General features: G+C 42.7%; 3 protein-coding genes across 5 annotated transcripts in view; 1 reads left to right on the forward strand and 2 right to left on the reverse strand.

Annotated features, from left to right (window-relative positions):
- LOC118420778 (putative L-lysine 2,3-aminomutase aq_1632) overlaps positions 1 to 10,268 on the reverse strand; it is a 13,510-nt gene extending 3,242 nt beyond the window's left edge. Inside the window, exons 1-8 of the mRNA XM_035827765.1 lie at positions 10,134 to 10,268; positions 7,250 to 7,442; positions 5,583 to 5,797; positions 2,717 to 2,959; positions 2,206 to 2,260; positions 1,721 to 1,930; positions 963 to 1,220; positions 325 to 492 (exon numbers count right to left, since the gene is read on the reverse strand). Coding sequence (XP_035683658.1) covers positions 325 to 492; positions 963 to 1,220; positions 1,721 to 1,930; positions 2,206 to 2,260; positions 2,717 to 2,959; positions 5,583 to 5,797; positions 7,250 to 7,420 — 1,320 coding nt within the window. The 5' untranslated portion in view covers positions 7,421 to 7,442; positions 10,134 to 10,268. The remainder of the gene's footprint in view (positions 1 to 324; positions 493 to 962; positions 1,221 to 1,720; positions 1,931 to 2,205; positions 2,261 to 2,716; positions 2,960 to 5,582; positions 5,798 to 7,249; positions 7,443 to 10,133) is intronic.
- A 535-nt stretch (positions 10,269 to 10,803) lies between these two features.
- LOC118420779 (KICSTOR complex protein C12orf66 homolog) lies at positions 10,804 to 22,016 on the reverse strand. 3 transcript variants are annotated; one of them, XM_035827767.1, is made up of 12 exons: positions 21,770 to 22,016; positions 20,768 to 20,911; positions 20,163 to 20,326; positions 19,537 to 19,620; positions 18,933 to 18,993; positions 18,602 to 18,736; positions 16,227 to 16,337; positions 15,735 to 15,829; positions 15,360 to 15,525; positions 14,172 to 14,270; positions 13,123 to 13,234; positions 11,717 to 11,911 (listed from the first exon to the last, which is right to left on the reverse strand). In XM_035827767.1, exons 1-12 carry the CDS (start codon positions 21,887 to 21,889, stop codon positions 11,850 to 11,852), a joined length of 1,353 nt encoding a protein of 450 aa, XP_035683660.1. In that variant the 5' UTR covers positions 21,890 to 22,016; the 3' UTR covers positions 11,717 to 11,849. The 3 variants fall into 3 exon arrangements, with proteins under 3 accessions (XP_035683659.1, XP_035683660.1, XP_035683661.1); XM_035827766.1 differs by lacking the exon at positions 18,933 to 18,993 and having other exon boundaries at positions 10,804 to 11,911; positions 18,602 to 18,797; positions 21,770 to 22,014; XM_035827768.1 differs by lacking the exon at positions 18,933 to 18,993 and having other exon boundaries at positions 16,227 to 16,334; positions 18,602 to 18,797; positions 21,770 to 22,015.
- A 1-nt stretch (position 22,017) lies between these two features.
- On the forward strand, positions 22,018 to 27,356 carry LOC118421751 (kelch-like protein 13). Its single transcript, XM_035829251.1, has 7 exons — positions 22,018 to 22,109; positions 23,458 to 23,595; positions 23,993 to 24,154; positions 25,318 to 25,481; positions 25,726 to 25,855; positions 26,599 to 26,722; positions 27,215 to 27,356. The coding sequence occupies exons 2-7, from the start codon at positions 23,586 to 23,588 to the stop codon at positions 27,354 to 27,356; spliced, it is 732 nt and encodes a 243-aa protein (XP_035685144.1). The 5' UTR covers positions 22,018 to 22,109; positions 23,458 to 23,585.
- Positions 27,357 to 27,453: the final 97 nt, after the last annotated feature.

The following is a 27,453-nucleotide window of genomic DNA, read 5'->3' on the forward strand; positions in this document are numbered from 1 at the left end:
AACACTGAAAAGGGTTTTTCTGGGGTAAGGGGCCGATTCCCGGGCCCCCCGGGGGTTTTTGGAGGGAACGTCCCCCTTTCCCCGGATGACCAATCCATTTCCGGAGGGGGCTCCCCTAATTGGAGGGAGAAACATCCCCTTTCCAAAAAGGAGGGCCCCCCTGAAAGTCGAGGAGTGTCCTATTTTTTAGAGGAGGGGGCACTTTCCCGAGGGATGTCCCCATTCGATTGGTCGGGGTGAAGGTGCATCATCGACTTTGCCAACTCAACATGAACGAAAACGCCCACATGAACATATTACCCACGAGATATATGATAGACCTACTTGTAACATCTTCAGCACGAAGACCTTCTCGCCGGCGATCTCGGTCACGCCGACCACGTGGACCTTGCCGGGCGTGGCTGACATGGAGGGCCCGCGCAGGGTACGGCCCAGCCCCGACACCGAGGAGAACGCCTGGCTGTAGATCTCCACTGCTCTCGCCAGGGGGACCTGATGTCATAAAAACATTTATAACAGTCTAAGCTTTCTAACGTTGATTGGCTGTGACATATTCTACAATCTTTTGGTTCCTTTAAAAACGCGTTCCTACTTTTCTTGTATCTAATACAGTTATAGATATCACGAGTACACAATGGAACGCCAACCATTTAAGGCGTTCAATACTAAGTCATCTATATTAAGAACATCCAATGGACCTTAGGACATCCCCAGGACCTAAGGGATTTCCGTCCTTATCTTGAGGACACGTGAGCATCAACCCGATACCCTGCATGCTTTCCGATTATTTTAAGCCTCTGAAAGACGTCTGCATTCAGTCTGGCCCTTTAAAATAATCATGACCGTAAAACGTATTGTTTTTTTTTACGTACCAATAAAGTACAAAAATGTTTCACGAGAAAACAGATAGTGATTGGGTGCAAGTGAATTATCGCTACCTCGAAGTAGTGAATTATCGCTACCTCGAAGTAGTGCCGAGCGCCAGTGTCCCTCTCCACAAACATGTAGTACGGAATGACCCCGAGCCGAGTCTCCGTGCGGATCAGCCGGGCCCAGGTGGCAGGGTCGGCGTTAACGTGGTTCACGAGCGGCGCCTGGGCACGGATCACCGCCCCAGTCATCCGCAGCCGCCGGATGGCCTCCTGCACTGTTGGCGTGGACAGCTCACGGGGGTGGGAGAAATGCGCCATGATGGCTAACTGTCGGCCTGACTTCACCACCTTTAAAAGAAGGAGGCCAGACAATTCAGTAAAGGGCGTTTCGAGTTAACTAAACGGAAGGAAGTGCTGGAGTCATCGGATATTGTCATAGTTTGAGACGAGTCTCCTGACCAAGGAGCTTTTTAAAAAAATTCCTTCTCCTAACCAAATACGTTTCACAAGATCGATGTACAACACATATTCCACGTGCATGTATAGTAGTGCTAGGACCTATAAATGTCTTTATCATGTTCAAATGACCAATCGCTTTGAACACGTGACCTGACCAACAAGTGACATCAGCACTAAACCGATCCTGACTGTCCATCATAATTATCAGGTAGACCAACGACAGAGTGGCTGCATGTCCGTCAAATATTTACAGTTTTGTATGTTTTTTTGTAAGTATGTAACGTTATGTTTTTTATCGCATTTTATGCTTTGAATTGAAGGGGGTGACCATGTCCATGGGATCCTGTATATTGGTCGTCTTTGGTCTACTTAACCTGCTACTGTCTCACCTCCTCAAATATGCGCAACAAATCGTCAGAGTCGGAGTCGGTGACGTAACGGTATGGCCAGTACGCCAGGGACTTGGTGCCGATGCGGATGGTGGAGAGGTTATCGAGACACGTGTCCTTCAGCAGCGGGAGGATGTAGCCGCCGAGCCGCTGGGCTGACATCACCATCGGGTCTCCTCCCGTCAGGAGCAGGTCACTCACGTGCCGGTTCTGGGGTTTACGTGGAGGAAATAGTACACATTTACACCGAGTATCAGCAACAAGTCTGATTCTACTGGCCTTGAAATCTCCAGAGTATTGAGCATACAAAGCTTACTTTCCCAAAGTTAAGTACCTATAGAAAATTAATGTTACTGGCCATGCTGTGACCGCGCGTACAATGCTATAACATCTCTGACGTCTTCGCTGAAAATAGTACTTGCAATGAATTGTCGTTTCAAATCAAAGTTGGTTACATCGTAATATATCATTTAAAAAATTCTTACCCGTCGCAAGTACAGTTGCAGCAGTTTGGAGTCGTCAGACTGGAATTGCTGGGGACTGGAATACACAAATAATATCTAAATATAGTATCTTGATAAGAAATGAAAATCCGTGGACTGCTCTTCTTAGTAGCTGGTCTGCATTTCAACTTACTGTTATGTATGTTGCTTCGTTTTTTCTACAGTCTCCGTCTTATGTCCCAATATAAGATGGTAACGTACTAAAACTACTCTGGTTGAAAACGAACATATTGTAAACATTGGTATTCCTTCCCCAATATCTGCTTGGAATTTAGCTCGAGCTTCTAAGACCTACATCACATTTTCTACCCGGGGCCCGGCCGGGTTGTTTCCGGCAACGAAAAATTAGTGTGAATAAATGTGCACAAGGCATGCTGTTGAACTATTTTTGATCCGTTTTGTGTTTTTGTTGTTTTTTATATCATAATTATCGTTCCCGAAAGCTGCCTGGCCGGACCCCATTGTGGAAACCTGACGTTAACCTGACGTTTACCTGCCGACAGACGTGAACTGCGCCCATCGGAAACAGTAGGTGCAGTAGGCGTGACAGAACTGCCCCTCGGCCGGGAAGAACAGGACGGTTTCCCGGTACTTGTGCTGCAGGCCCGGCAGAGGGTGCCCGTCCACCCTGGGCACGTTCATCGTCTTCTGCTGGGCGGGGTGCGGGTTCATCTCCTTCCGTATCACCTCGGCTTCCCGCTGGAGTACCGTACGGGGAGCGTTGTTCTTCATCAACCTACAACAGGAACAACCCAACAACCCTTATTGAGCGGGGGTTTTCTGTGATGTTTTTTTTATCGGAACAGACTGATTTGGTGTTAACCGTCATCATTTTGTCTTTTTTTGTCCCCTTAACTCTAGATTAGATAAAAGATAAGTGCAATAACTTTAAACTACAAGCCAAGACTCGCGCTAAGATTCATCCAAGGCAATATGATATTTACGTCGACAAGCGATTTTCACCATATCCCGACTCCTTCCTACGCAATGTTACACGAGCATTACAAACGTTTATACAAAACTACTTCTTCTTACTTCATACAATATTTATCACCACATTTCTTTTAAAAGTCAACAAATACGCCTACCACCTCTGTGTATCCCAGGCGAAAATACACTGTAGAGTACAACCTGTACTGTTGTATACATTACAAGCGCTTCATTTTCGACTTAAGCGTTCTTACGTTGGCCATTGTGGCGTGTTTCGCTGGTACACCATGTTCTTCTACTTCGGTTATCCACAATGGACTTCATTCAATGCCTTCGAGAATAAAACTAAAAGATGCTTGTCTAATCTCCAAGCTGTTGTTGGGAGGGAAGACCGCAATGTACCCTGAATGCATAGTATTTGCTGACTCGAGGAGAGCAGTATCAGTCGAATGACGTTCCGGTCTTTCCTCCCAACATCTCCTCGACGGTTGAGCTTAACGAGAGCGAGTATAATAAAGAAAACGTGAACCCCCGCTAAAACAATGACGGTGAACACCAAATCTAGTCTCTTCCTACAACATGGTGTACAAGAACCGTTACACTTATACATTGCAAAGATGTATGGACAGAATGGAAACATCTTACTGCTTGAAGACAGCTTTCAGCTGGCATCAGGGATCCACCGAACAGCTTTCCCCGGCTGTAAGGTGTCGGCTCCCATACTGCAAACATACCAGGAAGTAACCCACACCGTAACATCACACTTCGCGCTGCACAAGGCAAGAGCGAAAACGCAAACACACAGAACAAAACCTCATAGTGCCTGACTACAAGCTAGTTCTGACGCCTAGAGGGGCTGATTTTCACCACGTGTCTATTATCGGTCAATCTACAGCCTCACTTCTGATATCTGATAGGGCGTTTGCACATGACGTAACGTCCTCTAAATAACTACCGTCGCCATCTTGGTGGGTGGATAGATCCAAGATGGCGACCCAGACAATGATTCCCGCTAGAGAGTCCTTCGTAGCCCGGTATCGAAGAAATCACGCGGGCATTTTTAGGAAAATGGTAATCATTATTATGGAGTATTTCTCGCAGAATGACGTAGCAAATGTCTTTGACCATCAAAATGGTAGACGTAGTCATGTGTGCGTGATTGCAAATACCCTATGTGAACTATCATTCCACATTTCTTTTAAAAGTCAATAAATATGCCTATCATTATTATGGAGTATTTCTCGCAGAATGACTATTCATTGCGTCATGAGCTTTCGATTGTTCTCAACATTTCTTAATCGCAATTCGTGACGGCGTCGGTGAATGGTGTGGAAGAGTTTGTTGGTTATTATTAGTGCAGCCAAACTTTATGAATCACAAATATGGTACATTAACAGTGATATATCAACAGGTGGGTGGTATTCAACCCCTCTAAGGCTTGGCGAGTATCGTCTTGACGCCCCTGTCACACAGCAGGAAAACCTATCAATCGCCAAGTCTTTGAGCTCTAAATTTTCGTCAGCAATTAATACGTAACAAAGTGAGTTTACGGTAAGGTGACAGATTTGGGCCCCCTCCGTTACTGTGTTCTTTCCTTCGTCACACGATTAAGAGATCGGTGGGTGTCCGGAGGCCCGCAAGCCCTGTCAAATGCAATGGGATTTTCAGGTGAAAAATACGCTTGAGTCTTTGTTAATTTTCAAATTCGGCGATCTTTAGACGATCAATAAATACGGCCGAAGCTCGCCGACTGTGTGGCAGGGGCTTTACCGCGAAAGGATAGGATTGAACTAGTTACATCCGTACCCGCAATGGAAAGCATCCGCAATGCAAAGCGGGGAATCTTTGGCGATTCGGGCCGATGTTGTAAGGGACAAAAATTATATTGAACTTAACACAGACATCGTGGTTGACTTGTGGTACTTTTCCTTCAAACTTCATTCACGCTAAGTTGATTTCATGCCTGAAAAAAATGTATATCAGATTTCGAATACTTATGGATTACAAAAGCCTTGCGTCGCGTCAAAAAGTTTGCCATTTGGCCTTCCCATACTTTTAAACAGTCAAAATAAGATGGAATCAAGTAAAACAGTCAAGCTTTTCGTACGTTACTTAGTTACGTAAGAATATGAACGAAAGTCGTCAAAAATAGAAAAAAGAACAAGGTCAAATATACCTAAATCAGTTCGTAAACGATAACTGTTTCGTCTCAGCAATCGTAAAAGTTGCTTTACTGGAGAGGAGTAGAGTTCTTCGGCACTGGTACTTATTCCGAAAAAGACATACTACGTAGTGCGTACTTATTTAATATAACTGTCAGAGAGAGCTATTTAACAACTAAGTCCAAATTCTGCATTTGACACAACCATAAACAAACCTATATTTGTTGCATACAAAGCAGAGTAATGTAACATAGAAACACAACTCACTTGCTGATTCGCTCCAGTGCTTCAGGCTTGAGCATGCCGGGTTGTGGGAACGTCAGTTGGAAGATGGGGTCCTCGGGCACGTTGGACCAGTCGATCAGCTCCTGCACCACGTAGTTGTTGGTGCGCATGGGCAGGACGGTGGCGGCGGCGATGTACGGGGTGGGGTCCAGGTCTTTGGCAGCCTCCGGGAGGTACGTGTTCAGCACTGACGGGATCTGCGGGGTCGGGGATGTCACAGTAAATATGTTCAGTACCCGTGTTGTGCAAGTTGTTCTTGCATTAAAGATCGCTACTTTTGGACGCTTTCTTAAATTTTTACGGCCATCTAAAACCTGTGTTTCATGTGTGACCGGTTCACTATCATTTTGCCAGTCCAGCGAGAAGTAGAAGTCCGCAGTCGAGTCTAAGCGTGTTTTCGGTACAATGGCGATATAACCTGTGCTAGCGCTAGTGAAGCCCCCCCCCCCCCCTCCCCCTACGAACTCCACACTGTAACGTTACTGTCGGTCATGAAGACCACAGAAAATGGTTCGGCCGTTCCTATTTTATTCCCGTGAAAAGTACACCTATTGACTGCATTACAAATAGTCAGTGGGCTTGCGGGATGATCTAAAGAACCCATTTGTGAGTTCGATAGCTAACCATTCAGACGTGTTATACCTGCGCTACTGAACAATATGAATGGCCCTACTGCTACGGAAAACCAAGGACGTATACAACGTTCTTGGGAAGACCATGTTCTGTCGACATGTCGTAGATAAGACCTCATTGGTAAAACATATGATATAGTCTACATTAGAGTAGAACTGAACCGCAGGCAAAATGAACAAACAACATAATGGAACATGGCGTTATGGCATAAACAGCTCCATAGAAACACGAAAAGGGCCGTAATTACAGTCTGCATAATTACAGCTTTTGTAGCGGACAATGTAGCTATTGTGCTGGGAGCCTGATGCCCCCGGGCTGTTGATAACGTCCTTGATTCACTGTAGTCATTCTGGTGTGTAATCTCCAAGCAGATGTTGGAAGGTGAAATCGTTACATTTTCTGCCCGCCTTGTTTTCTGGCACTTGCATGATCTAGGAAATGTGTGAAAACATACTAGTACTCTCCAAGCTGAAGTTACATGGGAAAATTGTGACCTTTTCATTATATGCCGCCTTTTTCTGTCAGCTAACCCCACTGCTGACAGAAAAAGACGACATATGCATGATAAAACGGTCACGATTTCCCCTATCGACCTCTGCTTGGAGAGTATAAAAACGAGGGCATTTTCTTTAATTACAACGGAGGAACTAGCCCCTTGCGCTCGACCGATTCTGTGGAATGTGGAACGCCTGGAAGGGGCATACCAAAATAAATACCGGACCAACGCTACCAAGTGACCACTTGTATACAAGACTGGTGTCGCTGTTTTCAGCAAAGAACTGTGTCCAGATCGATGCGTGCGACAAATTAGGTTTAACTAAACTAGGTCAAGTAGCTCAAGTTTCAGAAATGAGAATGGTGACAAGAAACCAGGTCGAGCAACTGAATTCCGAGCAACTGACTGTGCAATTGGCTTCTACTGTATTGACCGTTGTAAAACCTTATCCAAATCAGCCTTACAGCATAGCACAAAGTATTTTAATGTTATATATATATTAAAAAATACATGAACGTACCAAGCTTCGTGTGTAGAGCCGAAGGCGGTTGTGGTTCCGCATGGTTGGGTAGACGGTGGGCTCGAAGTCATCCTCTGTCTTCTCGGAGACGGACGTTAGAGTACTCTTCGCCCGTCTGACGGACCGGGGACGGATCCTCAAGAGATAGGCAGATAGAGGCGACCGGAGCATCTTTTCTAGTTCTTTTCTAGGCCTGCAGCAAGTTTAAACAAAACAAGAGTTCCTAACTGTGTCGAACCAGAACTGTGTACCTTACTTTAGACCTTAGACCCTCCCGCAACACTGTTGCATTGCTCGACTGTGTACACCACTTGAATACTAGTAACCGGTCGCAAGTAGCCTGGATTCCATACCCCAACCTCAAGATATATCTTTCGTGCACGATAGATACTTGACATCGGGCTGGGGTTTGGTAACCAGGCTAGGTCGCAAGATGTCGAACCCTGGGAAACCGACTTCAAACAAACTTTTACTTTTAGGCAGGTCTTCCCGATGACCCTATTAGGCCCCGTTCTCACACAAAAAATCAACAACAAGCGGATTAAACATCGAAACCGATTAAAATACAAGGATCCGAATCGATTTTTGCAGCTAAGGCAGCACCGGCAGAGAATCTGTTCGGCGGCCAAGGTAGGTCTTCCCGGCTAAAAGTCTGGTTCCCAGAACACCCTCCTCCGTTGTCGTTACACAATGTTACAATCAATGAATCATGCTCCTCGCTACAAGAATTGAAGGAGGGCCGCAATTTCAATGTCTAATCAGAATGTGTATTACAAGAGTGTCTACAGTCAACAACAACTTTTATGTTCCAAGCAGAAGTTTCCATGCGGCGTGTAGTCGTGGCCGCGATCTTTTTGGGAGGCAAAAGAGAAAAAAAAAATCGCGCCCCGACCGAAACCTCTGCTTGACCAAGGAGGTTATATAACCTCCTTGGCTTGACGAAAAACAACTTTGACCTACATCCCTATTGAGATCCCATGCGGGTCAGCATAGTATGATCCCCATAAGCTGATAACAGCGTTAGATCTGAAGGGTTTAGTTGCCACGACGACGTGTTCGGTTTCATTGATTATCGACATTATCTCAAAGACACCAAGAAAACCGAGTTCATTATAATGCTAGCCAATCAGGGATGTTTTATCAGTGTTTGATTGGTTGATTACAGACAAAACGTTCTGTAGCTTGGAATATCCACCGTGGAAATTGATAGCAATGACACGAATGTACATAATCAGCAAAAGCTGTTGAGGTTATTACAGGCTACCGAGCGGCATCACTGCCAGGTAAAACGCTACTGGTGGGACCGGTTTCCGCCTCAGGCGATCGGGCTTGCCATTCTTCGAGCGCCGATTACTCAACGATAACATCTAAAGTTAGATACGTCCTGTATTTCAGATCAGTATTGAGGAGTATAATAAGCTTGAGTTGAAGATTTTCGTATCAGAAGAGGTTGAGGTTTTTAATAGCTGCATGAAGATGCACGGGGCCGTGCTTGCTCTATGTGTTCTTTTCGTAATCAAATTCTCGGAAGGGCCGTGAAACAATGCAGTTCTTTGTGCGCTGGCCGTCACAATGGGTATAATTACACGAACATGCCTCGGGCCTTCTGCACAACGGCAACAGACTGTGTTACTAATGGCCAGTACAGCATGCAATAGCAGCGGGACCAACCTTGTAACATTAACAATTTCTAATCTCCAAGCTCCGGTAGCCAAACACACTCCTAGGCCAGCTTTTGTTACTATCTTAGGATACCGTATGATCTGCTTGAAGATTGATAATTTCTTGATCACGGGAAAAACACCCTGGTGTCAATGATTCTCTCCCTCTCACTTATAAACAATTGAATGAAAACAGCTTGGGGCAAGCCAGAATCTGACCGCCCGCGTTTTCCAGCCCTAAACAGACCTACTGAAATTATGAATGGGAGCTGTCCCGCGTGAATACAAATTTAATTCTTGAAAGCCCTTATTTAAACTCCTTGATTCAATTCAATGAGGAACAGGGAGGAACGCGGTATCCCACGACGCCATTTGAAAATTCTTGTGTTTTCCTTGCAGTTTTTCCTAACTATGTCCAATCTTAAGAGTTAGGGAAGACCGTAGCAATTTTCCGACAATGGATCCGGGACGATTCTGACTCTCTGTTACCCTCCGTTATCAAGGAGGTGCTGTTACCAGTGAGATTCTTGTATATTCATCACAGTCGACACCAATTAGCAGCGTTCGCCTGCTGCGTGCATATTCATGTACACTGTTACACATAAATATATACAAAGCGTGTTATTATCTACATCTAAATCTATTCACGTGCAACGGACTAAACTTCTGGTTCAGTGCATAAGGACAATAAATCGATCACAAGGACGGCCTCTCAGTTGACTATAATTTATAAACCGCCACCGTGCCCCACACATTCCGGGCAGCTGTCTGGGGGAGTACTAGTTAGTATGTGTTGACATGGCCCGATCTCAGACATGTCAGAGCCCCAACCATAACAGCGGCTCAGGAGGATGGGTCAGGTTACTGAGGGGCACTGCAAGTCGGCGGGGTTGGCCCCTCTGCCACTCGAATGATCTTCAAGGCCAGGCAACACTCAATCAACAGGCTTCCTCACTACACACAAACGGTTAACGCGGTTTATGGGACAGAAATTATAGCACAGACCAAACTACAGTATGCCCACTATCAGTAGTGTTTGTTTGGACGACCAAAGACGCATCTTCAAGTTAATTCAGTGAACCGGAAATCTCTTGGCGTGGGTATTCAGACTCCAAAGGGTCTCTGAATATTCAAATCTACCGTATTGTGAACAAAAACTACATCAGCTGGCGACAGACGTATCTGCACACTATCATCAGGAGTATGTGTAGAGAATGGCTTACCGTGGGCTGTGAAGGTAGAGCTGACAGGAGTTTCTTGTGAACGGACTGGACGTGCCGCATACCAGGCCAAGTCAGCACGTTCTCAGTCTCGTGCCCGCCCCGCCCCTGGTCTCCAGACGAGATGTCCCGGATGTAGGGTCATCTGGGGTTCCTTATCCAGGTTACCAAACTTCCCTGTGGTCACCATGCCAACTTCCGATGCCGCCAAACTTTACACAACCAGGCCACACTGTCCTACTTCTTACAAATCGTACTAGCGACTTATGAATTCATATTCAAGGCAGCGTCTTTTCCCATGCCATTCAGAAACTAGACCTTAATACTGTATAATATATTTACTAGCGACCTCCTTGCTTGCATTTAATAGTTTTTGACCTTTAAGAAAAGAGCATTTGTTACACACAAAAAGTGACAAAACAATATGTCATTCAGTAAAATGTATGTTTCTGCCAGGCGATGACATTAAATGCGTTTAACGTTACATAGCAAACTAACCAATCAGCACACACACATCTGGAAAGTTTTACTACAATAGACACAATAGGTTGGCCTATATTGGAGTGGGCGGCATCTGGGACTGCACACTGTTTAATAAATACTGTACCTCTCCTAAAAGCTAAGGATATTAAATATATTCAATTAGGGAAAAATGACAGCCATGAACATCAAATCCAACTTATATCCCTTTGTCATTTTAATATCTGCAAGGGTATACTAGTATAAAAAGTGTAACAGTGGGGTTTAAGCACTGCCAAACTGACCGCGCCAACGGCTCTAGAGCTTTTGGTGTTGTGGTTTGCACGTTGGATTTGTAATCCGCCGACCCGGGTTCGATCCCCAGTGTCGACATGTTTGTTTCTGCTTCTGTTCTTACTCGCCCCCCTCTGAATACTTACATTGGTTCCCACAGCGGGAATCGAACCCGGGCCTTGGCAGTGAGAGCGCCAAATCCTAACCACTACACCATATGGGTTACAAAAGCATGATAATGTTTCTTACATCAAAATTGGAGCTCCACTTAAAAAATACAACCAGGAACACCTTTTATCACAATTAAAATGTAAAAAACACAAAACTTTACAACATCTCATCATTATGGAAGTCCTTTCTGGCATGAACATAGCAGAGCTGGAGGCTATGCTATATAAAAGTCAGGTGTTTACATATCCTAAATACCAGACTAATTTAGCTGTGGGCCAGTCAGTTGGTATGTCCCTGGCCTGACTGGGTTGAAGCTGTGTTGGCTTTATAGGTAACCTTCTTTGGTGTTTGTATATGCTCCAGTCACTGCACCAGACAGGTTCAAGTGGTCTTTTTATGTTTACAGAAGTCAACAGAATTAGACAGAAATACCATTGGTACATAAATAAAAGTGAGATGTATAGCAACAAATGACAAAATTCTTTTGATCTATCCAAACAGGATGATGCTAACCCTAGTAAAACTTTGTACAGTATGATACAAGTCATAAAATCTCATACAATGATTAACCAAAGTCAAAGCAATCTATTCTTGAAGTACACTAATAAAGAAGACTTCAAATATTGCTTTTTGACTTTTATTGATTCCAATAGAAGGAGGCAAAGCAAATAAATACAGGAAGTTGCTACAATAGTGTGGCTATTTATGAGTTGGTAATATCTCTTTGAAGTTGGGCACCCTCTTTTTGCCACTCTGTGTATTGTATTTACACTAGATTACAGAAGGTACAGCATTTCACTTCGATCCAGGTTTTAGATTAAGTAGCAGCTTGTTGTTTTTGAGCTGGGATCCAATTTCTGGGTAGGAAAAGAGAAAACAATCATGGTTATTATAGTGTAGGTCTAAGAATTGCAACTTATATCAAGATATTTCAGCATTCTTGTTATTGTCTAATTAATGTCATAGGTCACCAAGTTGTGACAGTCGATGGCAGGGAATAGTTCATCCTAATAGCTAGTTCATGATAATTAATAGTTACTAAAATCCCATATTCTAACTACCAACTCAGAAAAGGCGACAACAGCAAGGAGTGTGAAATTTGGGTGACCAATCCTGAAATTAAAATTATCAGCTTAACCAAGGAGGTTATATTAGAACCAATAGGAGAGTGGCTACATTGAAACTGATTTGTTCATTTCTAATTTTATGTTTTTGTTAAAACAAAGGAGAGTAGCTACACCTAAACTGATTTTCGCATTTCTAGATTTTCTATGTTTTTGTTTTGATTTTACCAAGGAAAGGAGGGCCATGATATTGGTCTGTCATTCCCTTGAAGTCCCCACCTTTACGTTTACTTTGGTAAGGCAAATACACAATGTCATTTCATCTATCTATGCAGGAGGGATAATTGTAACTCTGGGTGTTTGCTCTGCTGTTAAACAAATAATCTTAACACCTTGTCTGTATAGGTATACAAAGCAGCAACAAAATCAATCAACGTTTCACATTTCTTAGGAAGATTAGCAGACCCAAAGCATGTTTCGTTGGAATGTTTTTAAAAGTATCGGACACTGTGGTTCCCATTGAATTGGTTATGTAGCAGTAGTGTTTTTGTCTCCTACTACAGTTAACTGGCTCAATTTCTTTTCATGTATTCGGGATATACATAAGAGGTCTGCTTTAATTTGATCACAGCAAACACCAAAAGTTTGCTTAGCACACTCAGGTTTCACCATGCCACATTGCAAATGGACTGGAAAGGATTTGTGGAAAACAGGCTCAAGTTTCTTCTTTTTTTTGTCCACATTTTCCCTTTCTCTTTCTGCTAGTTATATTGTAGAATTTTGGCCAATGTCTCCTATATGACTAATTGTGCAACTTTTTCATTACATGAACCATGTTATCTTTCTGGTCAGTCTTTTTTAAGGGCAACATCCTTCCTGAGTTAATAGTGGACTCATGTGAAATGGTGGCCTCTTACTGAATAAACTGATGTCACATGCAAAAGTCATCATCATTAGCATCTCATTACAACTCTGTTTAATGGTAGAAGCAATACAAAAATAACCTGTAAGGAATGTATTGACATAAGAGTCCTTTTCTGCTCTCTTGGTCTCAAATATCACCACCAGAGTCATCTTGGGCTCTATTCTCATCATGTAGTAGGTACTCTGGAAGGTCTAGGGTAGGGAAAAACAAAAACAAATGTTAGCTTACCAGTGTCTCTATTGATAAGTAAATTAATGAGCTGTATGCAGTTTGTATCAGTTTACAACTTGTAGCATAAAATGATAGTACAGTCTGGTGTGATATGCCAAAACATGGAGACTAACATGAAAAACAGTGTATATATTTACCTATGTTGTAGGGAGAGACTATAATAAGTGTCTAGTTTTTCTCGCAATCCTCTGTTATACCAACTGATTCTGATTGATGTGACAAACATGTGACTTCTCTTTCCTCTGGAGCACTTCATTGACAAACTAACTGTACACTATATATATAGAGCTATATATATATATATCACAGCCAACACAGAAAGGTCTGAAAACGGCCAGAAAAGGGCTTAAACAGTCTTACCTATTGTTATTGGGTGGTTAAAGGGGCTTAAACAGTCTTGTCCTGGTGTGCATTGTTTCTATGCAGATGCCAAGGGCTGAAAACCAAGTTCACACCTAGGTAACAAGGGACTTCACACATCAGTGTAATTTATTCATTATTGATATGCGTAGCCACCCAAGGGAACACTCACCTGAGTTTCGACACCTCATTCATGAAGTGTTAAAACTGTCAGGCTGAAAGGGGCTGACTTTCTTATTGTGATCTGCTGCAAAGTAAACACACTTGGTTCCATTCAAATTCTTGCATAGTCAGACCAGAAGTGAACAATAGTAGTATCCTCTTTCAGTCCCTTTAACCACCCAATAACAATAGGCAAGACTGTTTTAAGACTGTTTCAGCCCTATTCTGTCTGTTTTCAGACCTTTCTGTGTTGGCAGTATGTGTATACTTTACAGCAGTTATCACCAGGGTGTAAGTTACATAGATCATGGGGTTTACATATTTGCTTAACCCACTATGTTGGAAGGCCTTATCAGGGCAAAGCTAGCTCCAGACCTTATCGTAGAAGTAGACTATCCTCTCCATGGTGTTCATGTCTGCAGCATTGTTGTTCATGATCATGATGAGGTTAGGCCAGTGATGCTGAGGTCTCTCCTAACAGGAAAAAATAGAGACAATTCACCACAGTAAGGCCCCGTTCATGATACAAAAAATGAAACGGTTCTATCGGTTAGGCCTGGAAATCCGACAGCAAACGACAGGAAACGGTTTGCATTTTGCGTTCACGATGCAAACTTGCAAACCGTTTCAGTTCCTTGAAAAGGCATGGTAATGCACGGAAATGCGACCTCTGACCCCTGAGGTTGTTGTGATCTTGCCCAAACTTGTACTTCTGTGTCAGATTGTTGGTCTTTGATCGAAATTGAACCAATGTCTTACTGTATTCGAAGCTGGGTTCTGTTATGACATTGAAAATGCCTCTGAAAACATTGTGGTCCCGATATATGCCATGCTATGACATTTCCACTGGATCTGCTGACACATTCCCCTTGCGATATCAGGACTGCTGGCTCCTCACTTGACTAGGTGGCGGCCCGATAATAAAAACGAATTTTACAATTGAAAACACGGCCGAAACACCCGAATGACAGATTAAAAATTGTACTTTTCCCCCGTGGCGCCCTCAAATATGAACGCACATGCCCGGATGTAAAACGGATCGCGCCGCTTTTGCGTTCATGATACAAATTCGCAATTCCGGATAAGGAAGAAACCGTTTCAATACTACCTCGCGAGGTGGTTCCGAACAAACCGTTTCCTATCGCTTCAGATCCGTTTCGGACCGTCCATGATGACAAAACTTATCCGTTTCAGCTGGCGTAACCGATAGTAACCGATAGAACCGTTTCATTTTTTGTATCATGAACGGGGCCTAAGTAAGGCCCATGCTGGTTAACAGTGAAAAAATGGTTTTCATATACTGTAGCCATTTTTTCGGATAGAACTTTCATGAAGCTTGCTTGACCAACTTCAATGGTACAAACTGATTTCTCTGCATAGCACTTAAAATTTGGGAAATGGTATGGTACTTGAACACACACCACTTCCAGTGTAATAGCTCCCTGCTTTAGAGATTGCACAAAGTTGTGTGGCCCGAGGGCTAGTGAAACAGAGACGTGCACCACCCCATGCACCATCTGGTGCAGGAGGGACTTTATCACAGGTGTCAACAGTAAGCCTTACCCCTGGAACAGACACAATGGCAGGGTAACTGTCCAGGCCCTTGGGTGGTTCTGTTTTGGCGGCAGGGTGGTGGTACCCATGGCCCCGGTACGTCTCCTCCAGTCCGCGCGTGTCCAGCACGATGGACAGGTTTGTCGCATCTGATTTCCGCAGAAAGGTGGCAAACCTGTAACGGTTTGCAAACAAAAAAGAGTTTGGAGACCTCATACTTTGCGAAATCCATGAATCATTTCAAGCTTTTACAACTTCTATGCAAATTTACCAAATTGAACACTTACCAAAATTACAACATTCCTTCCAGTGTTTTTTTTAGATACTAGTTTACCCCACTGTATTATGAGTCAACTATACTCTATAAAGAAAAACAATACATACTTAGCCATGTAGTCACATGATGTCTTGGCCAGGAGGGTTTTCATCTCTGGTGGGCTGGACTGTTTACTCAGAGTCTCGTTGAAATACAAGGAGAACTAGAAAAATGTAGATAACATTTCAATCAAAATCATACAAGGCAATGGAAGTGATGGAAAACACTAAGGCCTAACATTGCATTTGCAAACTTGAGCCCGGCTAGGATGTTTGTGGAAATGAAAAATAGAAATGTATACATAAAAAATATACACAAATACATGAGCAATGTCCACGACTATTCTCTCTGCATCTTATGTAGTTTGGTGTGTTTTATATGATACTTTTGGTCCCTGGTTTTGACATGTGATGTAGGCCTAAGATACGAAATTGCAGTTGCTCAAGCAACTGGATATTATTTTCAAAATCTTATCCAGTTGCTTGTCAGTAACCGCTTTTTGGCAAGGAGTTTCTTGAGTATTTTTAACAACAGAGTTCTTGAGTGAAAAATCTGATCACCTTGGAAACGAGGGCAGCCTTGAAACTGAGCAGCCACTGGTGTAGAGGGGGGACCTGTGGTACCTTGGTGGAGGCGCTGCCGAACAGCTCAAACCCTTTCTTCTGACTCTGCTGGGAGGAACATAGGAAGAAACAAAATGGGTTACACCACACTTATCGTAAAGAGTAGGCAGGCCTTGCAATTAACTTTTTTCCCTATTGTCCCAGAAGTGTTCCCAAAAATAAATTCCAATCGTCCCGAAGTGAGGATGGATGGTCCCAAGTAGGAAGTATGTAATACAACAATAAATATAATGTTGAGTCAGACTCAGAGTACAAAATTTCTGTATAGCTAATTGTCAATTACATGTATAAAAGAGTCGAAAGAGAGTCGAAAACTGATTTTGTCATTCTGCAAATTTGCAGATTGATTACTAGTAATTTTTCTTCTGTAATCTTGAAAATCTATCTGTAAATTGCAGATTGCAGATGGGTATTTCAGATTGCTGATGGGGTTTACATCCTGATGTTGATTATTTTTCTATCGTCCCAAAAAAGGTCCCAAAGTGATTTTCTAGTGGTCCCGGCCTAAATTTCTGGTGCCCCGGGCCTACGGGACTATGTTTATTTCGAGTCCTGAGTAGGGGTCCTTCCCGGTGTGACTCGTTCAAAATCTACTGTCCTTTGGCCACACATGGGGGAATTGCTGTTGTATATTTGTTATTTCATGTTACATTGAGCAGAAGACCCATATAAGCAGATGTTCTTCTTGTTTAATGTGCTGAAGATACAGGTAACATGAAATGCTGGTCAATGTACAGCATGGTGATGATATCTGGTTCTTGCTTACTCAAAATGCCTTTGGTGCTTAAGATCACTGTGAAAACTGTGCAAAATGTGTTGACAAAAATCAAACCATGGCAATAATTTCTACATTTACAGTATTTCAGTGTTGTAATTCGGTGACCTGTTTTCTTATTAGATGTACCATGGGGTAATTTAAAATGACCTACTTTCCTTATAATCAAAATCTAATTGCCTGTGTTGAACAGTGCCTGCCTTGTTAGTGAGTCTGACCTATAAACTATGACCTACATTTCTTCATCAATGTAATGTAAAGACATGGCCAGTGACCCATGACCCATGGTAGCATAAGGCGGCAGAGTACAGTATTTCTACGCGACCCCCGGAGTCAATGACGTAGGGGTAAAAACATAGTGCGGTCGAAATCTTCGATCGTTCGTAAATACCTTCAAGTACATGTAAGCGAGGGATGAGCTTTACTGTGTGGTAGTATAATATGTCGGCTTTCAGATGGCACGAATGAGATTTTTCAGTTTGGCCTGTCGTTGTATAAATACGCGTGACTTTTACAGCTGGCTGTCTAAGTGAGTCGGCTGCAGTTCCGGGTGACCCCGCATGACCCTATTTCAAAGAGGGCGTCACAATGTTAAAAAACCACAATATTTTTTTGTTTTTGGTTATTTTGTACGTTGTACCCTCGACTTTAACATACTCGTCTGTCGTGCTTCCCAAATGCACCCTACTATAATTTTATCCGCGTCGATGTCAGTCACCTTGCGGTCCTTAACTATAGGAAGCCCTATAGGCCGAAAACTGTACTCTGCTACCATAACGTGGCCAACACCATGCACAGCAGAGGCCAACAAGGGTCCCCAAATATAGATACCACCACATCTCCAAGCTGATGTAGAAAGGCAAAAATTCTAACATTAAATCTCACTCTCCTGGTTCAACATCTGAGATTGAGATGCATTCAGGGTTGGAAGAGTTTTCTAAAATTCATTTGCCCTATCGGGTAACTACACATTAAAGGGGCATTCCACTCCACACGGGAGTGTTATTTTCCGATAGATATTAATTTTAGGAAGTGATAACTGCATACTACTTCACATTATACGATAAAGTACCCAGTTGCTCCACATGCCTCAAAAGCATTCAGTCTTCTACTAAACTCCCCAAGTACCCTCTAATTGAATTAATCCTATGGCTGAATACAATGCAAAACTTTTAGGTAAGGTTACAAAACTAATTTCAGGTTCGCTAAGAAATCTGGTCTTGTTTTTGTATTCTTTGCTATCTTATGAGCAATTTGCCTTCTCGGTGTGCTTAGCGTACTTCTACTTCTTAGCGTACTTCTAGTGATGGAATTCTTTTATCATTGGGTCAATTTTTCTGTGTTGACCGATGCTTGATGTCAATGCTGTGAAAAGTATATTAAAATCTAGCTCAAGAAAAATCTCCTCTACGACATGTGCTTGGCCGATCAGCATTTTCACTTGTCAGGGACAATAGGGCCAGTGGGCTTGTCCAACATTAGTATTATGATTTTTCTTTTCTACGTCTTCCTGAAGATAAGACACCACCAAACCTACTTCTTTTGCCATCTGCACGATGGCCCCCCATGAGTTGAGTTTGGAGTGAGCCTCGTGCAGGTGCAGGAGAGCCGGGAGGAAACACCAGATGGACATGTCAGCCTGCGCCTGGATCAGGTGGTACAGGATCGACAACTCATCGCTAAAACTGGTCTTCAGGGGAGTCAGGATCGGGTGGTGGAAACTCTTACTGTGTCTGGGGAATAAAAATTGCTTTAATTGAAGACAACAGTTGCAAATAAAGCAAGTCTAGGATCTGATGTCAGCTGTGACAGTGTCAATACATGTAACTCTTATTAGATTTTTCAGCATCACATTACAGGATCGACAACTCATCACTGAAACTGGTCTTCAGGGGAGTCAGGATCAGGTGGTGGAAACTCTTACTGTGTCTGGGGAAAATGAATTGTATTATTGGAGATGCTAACTGTTGTGAACAAAGCAAGCCAAGGATCTGATGTCAGCTGTGAATACAGGTAACTCTTAGATTTTTTAGCATCAAATTACAGGATCGCCAACTCATCACTGAAACTGGTCTTCTGGGGAGTTAGGATCGGTTGGTGGAAACTCTTACTGTGTCTGGGAAATAAAAATTGTTTTATTGGAGACGTTAACCATTGAAAATAAAGCAATCCTGGGATCTTATATCACCAATACATGTAATTCTACTTAATACATATTTCAGCATCCTACCATATATTTTCATTGCTCAGAAATTCATCTATGTCTATATAAGTTACATTTTTTTCTCTCACAAGACACCAAAAAAGGATAATGGATTATCTTATTTCACTCATCTCATATTATGTTCACTAAAGCATGTGGTGGCATTCTTACAATTTAGCCATTTAGCAATATCATTTGAAACATCACAGCCAGCCCTACTCAGATTCAAAGTCAAAGTTGATTAGAAACTTGCAGAGCAGTCCTGATACCTCTGTATGATGGCAGCCAAGTTAACAGCTACATCTGAGTAACCAATGACTCGACTGGATCCCATGGAACACAAAGTTTCATAGCTGGTCCAAATGTTAAGGAAAATAGGCTCCTTTATTTCCAGTGTGCCATTCAGTTTGTGAAAATTAAGCGTGAACCAGTCAGAATTGCCCTTAGGAAGGTGACAGGCGGTCACTGTGATGTCGGTGGCATAAAGTACTTTGTTGTGTACAAGAAATGGTGTTATTCAGTGACTTACCTACCTGGTGAAACTTTTTATGGACATTTATGAATATCATCATGTGTTATGACTGTATACAAAGTTCAAACCAAGTTTGTATACTTAAAACAGGAATATAATGTCCTTGCTACAAAGCTACAAAGAGAATGAAAACTTAAATATGCTGACAGTCAGCCAATAAAAGTTGTCCTCTTACTGTATAAAGATATACAGGTATGCAAAGGGATGTGAGTTTGTCTAGTCTGATAGTACAGTTCTTACTGCACAATTCTAAATTCTAAATGCTTTATTCAATGTGAATTAGATATCTTTATACGTCTACTACATCAACAGAGCTACCATGTATAAAAACCTTTCCACATGAGGCAAAACTGTAAAGGATACAAGTCCATTGTTTCCAGCCTGGCTGCAACAAAGGATGAGAGTTGTCCACACAGGTGAGCCAGGAGTTTCTCCAGGGATGGCGCGGTACCGCCCACCGCCTGCCGACCCGTGTCCTCGATCTTACGCAGCTCGGTCAGTAACGATGAATAAGTGGACCTGAGAGACTGTGGAATGTAGAGTAACAGAAAAATGTAAGCAAAACTAGCTATTGATTTATGTGTTGATGGTCTTTACAGACAATCAAATGGCATTTAATTGCTAACCCTAGTGACACCCATACAGGCATTATACTAGCGTAGGGCTGATATGTATTACCAGTGCCAAAAATGCCACCTGCATATGTCAGTTAGTACAGATAAAATAGGAACTGCACAAGTATTTCTGATGTGAAAGTACATGTATACCTAACATGCAAGTTTGGTCCATTCTAAAACCAGCCAGTGGGTTGACATGCAACCAAAGTGCCTTGCGTTCTTTACAAGATAGTACTAGTACTAGTTGGCATCCTGAAATAGCAGATAATGATTTAAAATGACACACTGTTAACATTTTAACATATTTCACCAGCTTGTCCAGTTTAGGTTTTAGCCCAGAAGTGGAGTTACCTCTCTCCCGCTGAACCACTTCTTCTGTCCCAGGTACCCCAGGGAGGCGTACATCTTCTCCGCCATGGCCAGGTGAGACAGGGAGTTCAGCAGGGATGTCCAGGTGGAGCCATAGTTCGTCTTCCTGGAGTCACGGTCCTTCTCCTGTGTGGGGCAAAGGGAGATTATTATTGGGTGGGCCGACTACTCTCTCTTCACAACCAGGGGCTGAATGTGCGAGGAGCCTACAATAAGCGAGGCTGAATTGCAAGAGTCTGGATCAGCTGCCATTCAGCGCTAACTCTGGTGACCTCAATACAACTGTCACATGGGTAGTCTGGAGCGGCTGCCATTCAGCACTATCTAAACTCGGTTGATGTCAATATGACAGCAATTACCCCATGTGTGGCCAAAGCACAGTAGGTTTTGAATCAGGAAGACCACTACTCTTTTCGATAAGACTAAGAGCGGTGGGTTCTTTAATGTTCAGCTACTGAAAATTCAGGCCGACAGATTTGCAAGATCTTCTGGTAACTGACCTTAAACCCAAGGAGTTTGTGTATGTCCAAGGAGTGTTTTAACCTCCTTGGTGTATGTCTGTGTGTGTACATTTTCTTTCTGTAGTTCCTGCATTTTCTGCCAGAGGGTGTGAGGTCTGATGGCAAGCCTTCTTCTTGTTACATCTTTGTTGTTCACATATACCTCAGAGAAAACCAAAGTGACATCAACTGAAATTTGTTACCTCTCAAGAAACAAAAAAAATGTCTGTTTTATATCCAAGACGAAAGTATTTGTGATGAGATATTCCAGTTGAAATTATCCCCCCTCCCCCATTTGGAACTTCCCATTTTGCGTTCTCAAAAGCACAACGAGAGTTGTGACGAAGAATCACAGCACGTATATTGTTGTTATCACATAAGTAATGCTCGTAATTGTTAGTCCTTTGCCTACTGCATTCCATTTCTAGACTTCGCAGCTGTCTACGTTTTTCTATAAATTTTGCAGACGACGTCCTTTACTCACCGCGAACTCCTTGGCCTTGTCATACGCGAATTGACTCAGAGCGTGGAAGTACGTCTCCAGAAAAGCCTGCTCGATGGAGACTGGCGGCAGACTGGACTGCGATACTTGTACATTCGCCATAGCAGCAGACTATGCTAACAAACGACCGTTTTAAGGTTTGAAAACAGAAAAATACTTTTTTTGTTTATGGGCGCCGCCATTTTTCCGAGCATGATGGGATGGTTGACCCAGGATGACCTCTACATGAGGTCAGTGGAGGTCAAGGTGGACCATACCATCCAGACATCACAGCTCTGAACCACAAATGACTGGACAGTGCGCAAGCTATCAAAACAAACAGGTTTGTGAAAAGTCTCAATCTTACGGTACCATCTTCAAATCATCACATGGAATATTGAGATAATTAGATTTTCATTCAATTTTTTTCTGGGGATGGGCCCTTGAAGCAGGGGGTTTGGTGCTTGTTGTTGTTGTTGACTACTGGTAGCATACTGTATTCTCCAAGCAGGTTGGGTCACAGAGATTACTCTCCAAGCAGAGGTTGAATCGCGCAGATATAGTAGTAGTCGGAAAAATCTACTACGACTAACGTTATATATCTGCGTGATTCAACCTCTGCTTGGAGAGTAACAGAGATAGTAGCGGTTGGGATTTTAAGTGTCTGGCTCCGCTCCCCACACCTCTGCCTCAAAATGCACCAGGGCATTTCAAAATTTGTGAGGGGAGCGAGCTGGCGAAAATCCTGACCACTAACGTTATTGTCTTCGTGACCCAACCTCTGCTTGGAGAATAACTATACTGTGCCAAGGAGGTAATATTGGGGCTGTACTAGCTCCCACATATAAATACTGGTATGACCAGGGTCAGGCATAATGGGCCTATACAGGTATCTTAAGTTTCCAGTATGACCCATGTGATTGACATCTTGTTGTTGTCACCGCAGAAGCAGCAAGGAGCTCCTTGGAAGCAGAGAAGAACTTACGTTGAGAGTCGTTGGTAATGTTTCACTTTAATATTTGTAAGATTGATGTTCCTTAGATAAGATGAAATGGCATCAATAGCTGAGAATCTGTCAGAAAGCCAAACCACAACTAATTCTTGCCCCAAACATGCAGCCAACTTGTTAAAAGGCTTTACATTGCTGTGGGAAGATGGCACACTTTGTGACCTCTTTCTTAGGAGCTCCGATGGTCGGAAAATTCCCGTTCACAAGATCTTGGTCACCACATGTTCTCAAACCATCAAGAGAAATTTAGGATGTCTGAAACAGGGAGAGACTTACAAATGTGGCAGGGTTCCACACACGGCACTGTCGCAAGTTACATGTTATATCTACTCTGGGGTATTGTATGTCAATAGAGAGACGGTTGAAGCCGTCAACAGTGTTGCTGAACTATTGGAAATAGAAACACTGAAGACACTTTGCAAGTTTGCAAAAGACTGCGGAACCCAAGATGCACTGACAGAGGAGCAGGTCTTTCACGTGATAAGAAGAGATGGAGAACTTCAGTGTCTTAAAGATGACACAAGTCTGAGAAAGGAATCTTGTGATGTTGCTAGCTTATCAAGGACGTCAGGGAGCATTCTGAACAATGGCCATGGGGTTACCAAACCTGCATACAGGTCTAAGAATGATACCTTTCCAGAGGAGCACAGTTTGTGTATGGTGAATGATGATCACTTTGCAGAAGTAGTGCAGGGTTTAAAGCAGTTCCATACTGATGTCAGCACATGTGATGTTATACTGGTGGCTGAGCATGCCACCTTCCCCACACATCGGGCAGTTCTGTCTGCCTGTAGTGACTACTTCAGGGCCATGTTCACAGGTTAGCCTATTCACATTTGTTTCTTATACCCTTGCATTTGCAGTTGGAACATGATAATTATGGGCTTGCTCAAATGTTATTGAAAATACATTAAATTTTTTACAAATGACTGCATGAAATTCTTACACCTGTATTTTTTGCAAGTACAGTAGTAGCTAGTTAATTGCAAAACAGATAACCACACAGTTCTGTTAATTGCAAGGAATCACCAAATCCTGTGGTGATTTGGACCTGCTGGATAACTTCGCTTTGTCCAGATAATTGCATAAAATATGCTGGCAAATGGGGTGTGCCTACCCTGTAGGGCACATGGCGTTCAATGTAATGAATTTGTATGTTTGTATTTTTCAGTTAAAGTAGATAAATGTTGTTGACTACTATTTCTGTTTTTGCACAGTTGGGATGCGTGAGTGCGAAGAAAAGAAGGTGACCTTACATGGCCTGACATCTGTAGGTGTAGGTGCTGTGGTGCACTACATGTACACTGGGGAGCTCCAGCTGTCTGCTGCATCACTCCAGTCTGTACTGGAGGCTGCTAATGCCCTACTCATCAATGATGGTAAAGTGGAAGCCAGAATATTGTACACCCTGTTAATGTATAATTCTGGACTTATAACTTTATAGATTTTCTGTGATTCTTCATTCACTTACTATATAGGCTTAGGTCACATTTCCAAATCAGGGCCCGGCCGGGATGTTATAAGAAACAAAAAATTAAACTGTATACCTAGAAATATATACAGATCATTCCCATGAATTTTATTTTGTCATTTTGTATATTTTGATGTCTTTTATATCATTCTTTTTGCTCCAAAAAGCTGCCCGGCCGGTCCCCGGTTTGGAAATGTGACCTAAGCCTAAGTTGTAAAAACAATATAGAATTGTATTGCCCTTTGTCAAGTACTATCCCTGTCCCTGGTACTGAAATACTATCCCTGTCCCTGGTTCTGAAATACTATCCCTGTTCCTGGTACTGAAATACTGTCCCTGTTCCTGGCACTGAAATACTATCCCTGTTCCTGGTACTGAAATTTATCTCTGTCCCTGGTACTGAAATGCTATCCCTGTTCTGGGTATTGAAATACTATCCCTGTCCCTGGTACTGAAATATTATCACTGTCCCTGGTACAGAAATGCTATCCTTGTCCCGGGTACTGAAAGCTGTCACTGTTCATTGCACTGAAATGCTATCCCTGTTTCTGGTACTGAAAGCCATCCCATTCCCTGGTTCTGCAATACTATCCTTGTCCTGGATACAGAACTACTATCCCTGTCCCTATGCTGAGTGAGTAATCTGGTGTATCATACAGGATTTTGACCAATTTTGCTGCATGCTACCAATAGTGCTTGACCCTTAGGCCTGAGGAAGGGTAAGGTAAGGTAAAGTCCAATTACATTGTATAATTACCAGAAACTATACATTAAAAGTTAGCAAAGGCGGTAATAAAGGACAGATAGATGTTTGTATGTATCTTCTTTCAGAAAAATATATGTTTTGAAATAGGAATCACAGTGCTTGAGATATGAAGTATGAAGTTCTTGTTTGGTCTAACTGATGAGGATATTAGCATAATATAAACAATTTATTATGGTATATCAAGATACTGATAACATAGTGTCTTAGAATAAGTGTTTATTGATCTCTTTAGGTTTTTAGGTAATGCCAAACCTTTTTGCTGTTGTTCAGAAACAATACAATGATTTCCCCCCTTTTTGTTACAGTTCTAGACATGTGTTTGGACTATCTGCTGGAGACCATGTCAGTGGACTCCTGTCTAACAAGACTTCACCAGGCAGACTGCTACAGCCTAGACAGACTAGAGGCAGCTGCAGATGACTTCATCTTAGCACACATAACTCAAGTGGCCAAACTGCCCCAGTTTCAGGTTAGAAAGTCTCCTATCATCATGTAGCTATGATAATAGAATAGAGAGAACCCATTTACAATCAATCAAAACACTTAACACTTTAAAGGTGGCTAAGCATTAAAATGCGAAGCAAAACAGTTATCAATGCCGTAGACATTATATTTGTTTGCATCGTTGGTATTGCATATGGTAAACATTTTGTTGTACTCAAATGCCAGACTGTCTGAATTTCACTTAGTTATTTTAATTTTACCTTTTTCAGGACCTTGTGTGTGATAAACTATGTGAATATCTGGACAGTGACCAGTTGGGTGTTTCCAATGAGCTGGAGGCCTTCCGTGTGGCACTTTCCTGGCTCAATCATGACTTTACAGCAAGGCGGCAGTTTGCTGGTGAATAACCTCTTTTTGTTGGACTTGAATTTTTAGGCACTAACAAATGCTTGGATTGGGCTTGTCATGTTATAGTTGAATGATGTTAGATAATAAACTGATGACTGTCTCACTGTAAGCTGTGTTGTTCTGCATCTCATCCCAGTGAACAATTTGAGATGACTTGCTTCAGTCTGAAAACTGCTTGGTGTAACCTGCATGTAGCAGATCAACTACTGGGTGGCGCTTGTGCACAATAATGGTGAGAAACTTGCTCCTGATCACATCTTTTCAGTTGTTCTGTAGTAAAATATTAGTGATTGCCCTTTCTTATATTTGCCCTGGTATTTGCTTTGATTGCAAGACTTTTGACATAAGGTACCAATAAATATTTGCTTTTGCAATAAATCAATCTTCAGCATGCAGTAAATTGCGCTGTTGTGCATTATGGCAATGTCTCATGGTTCTAATGATTTAACATCTATACTGGTGCTAACATAATTCCTTCAAATCATATCCATTTTGTCACCCTAAAAACTGCACTTTAAGAGATACATGAGGTACAAATGAACATTCCCCAGTATTATGCACTATTGAGAATTATGTTACTTTGATCAGGGGGGCTGGTGCATTAGGGATCTTACAAAAGCTGTTTTTGAAAGTGGTAGATAGAAGCACATGTCATGAATTGTGATGAACATTACTAATGATACAATCTTTGCAGTTCTTACATATATAGATGATAACAAGTTTCTTCTTCGCAGGCCGTGTGATGAGCCACATCCGTTTCCCACTGCTGTCCATAGAAGAGCTGGTACGACACGTGCGCACGGTGGACTTCATGCGGAGGGACGAGGAATGTCGTGCTCTGGTCATGGAGGCAACGCGGTAGGTCATCCTGTATCCAGCAGTTGTTTGATTTGTCTACAACTGACATGTTATATATATAAAAAATAGAATTGTTCCCATACCTTTTAGTGCACCTGTGTAGGCGGTGCTCATCATTTTTTATGTAGCCCTTGGGCCATACAGTTGTGTAAGCACTACAACAAGGGCCAATCTGGAATTGTAGTGTGACCAATTACTGTGATATTCTTTCTCATTACATTAGTGCTGATGTTACGTAAGATACCCTCTGATGATAGTTGTTGCACCCCATGCCATGGTTGGAATTAGGTTTGGAAGGGTTGGAATCTGCCTTGGTGTGGTTAGAAATGGGTGCGGTAGAGTTGGAACTGGCCTGTAGAAGCCTTGTAGCCACTGTAGATGAGGGCTTTTGCACCACATGAGCCTCCTTTTGTTGCCTTCTGATGTTATTGTCACCCTAATGTCCCCAGACGGTTCTATGATGGCTGTCTGAGTTTGTGTTTTGTTTGACAGGTATCAGAAGTGTCCTACCCAGCAGATCCTACTGCAGACCCGTCGTACCCAGGTCCGCTCAGCCAACAAAGTGCTGGTGGTGGTGGGAGGGTCCACTGTGGAGGGGCAGGCTGATGAGAGTAGGGAGGTAAAACATGTTTGAAATCACATTTCTAAACATGGCTATCATGCGTGGCATGGAGTGTGGCATAGCTGATGCAGTCTTGGGCTCAGAACCTAGAGTCTCAACTTGTTCGATA

This window comes from Branchiostoma floridae, chromosome 8, assembly GCF_000003815.2.
Source record: "Branchiostoma floridae strain S238N-H82 chromosome 8, Bfl_VNyyK, whole genome shotgun sequence".
Classification (NCBI taxonomy): Eukaryota; Metazoa; Chordata; class Leptocardii; order Amphioxiformes; family Branchiostomatidae; genus Branchiostoma; species Branchiostoma floridae.

Bases quoted from the DNA above. Each gene is read 5' to 3' on its own strand.
- LOC118421751 (XM_035829251.1), top strand. The intron at 25,482-25,725 runs GTTAGAAAGTCT...TACCTTTTTCAG, and splicing joins CCAAACTGCCCCAGTTTCAG to GACCTTGTGTGTGATAAACT. The intron at 26,723-27,214 runs GTAGGTCATCCT...TTTGTTTGACAG, and splicing joins CTGGTCATGGAGGCAACGCG to GTATCAGAAGTGTCCTACCC.
- LOC118420779 (XM_035827766.1), bottom strand. From the start codon at position 21,889: ATGGCGAATGTACAAGTATCGCAGTCCAGTCTGCCGCCAGTCTCCATC. The intron at 15,830-16,226 runs GTGATCAGATTT...ACATTTTTCTAG, and splicing joins AGGCTGCCCTCGTTTCCAAG to TTCTCCTTGTATTTCAACGA. The intron at 14,271-15,359 runs GTAAGGCTTACT...TTTTCCTGTTAG, and splicing joins CCATTGTGTCTGTTCCAGGG to GAGAGACCTCAGCATCACTG.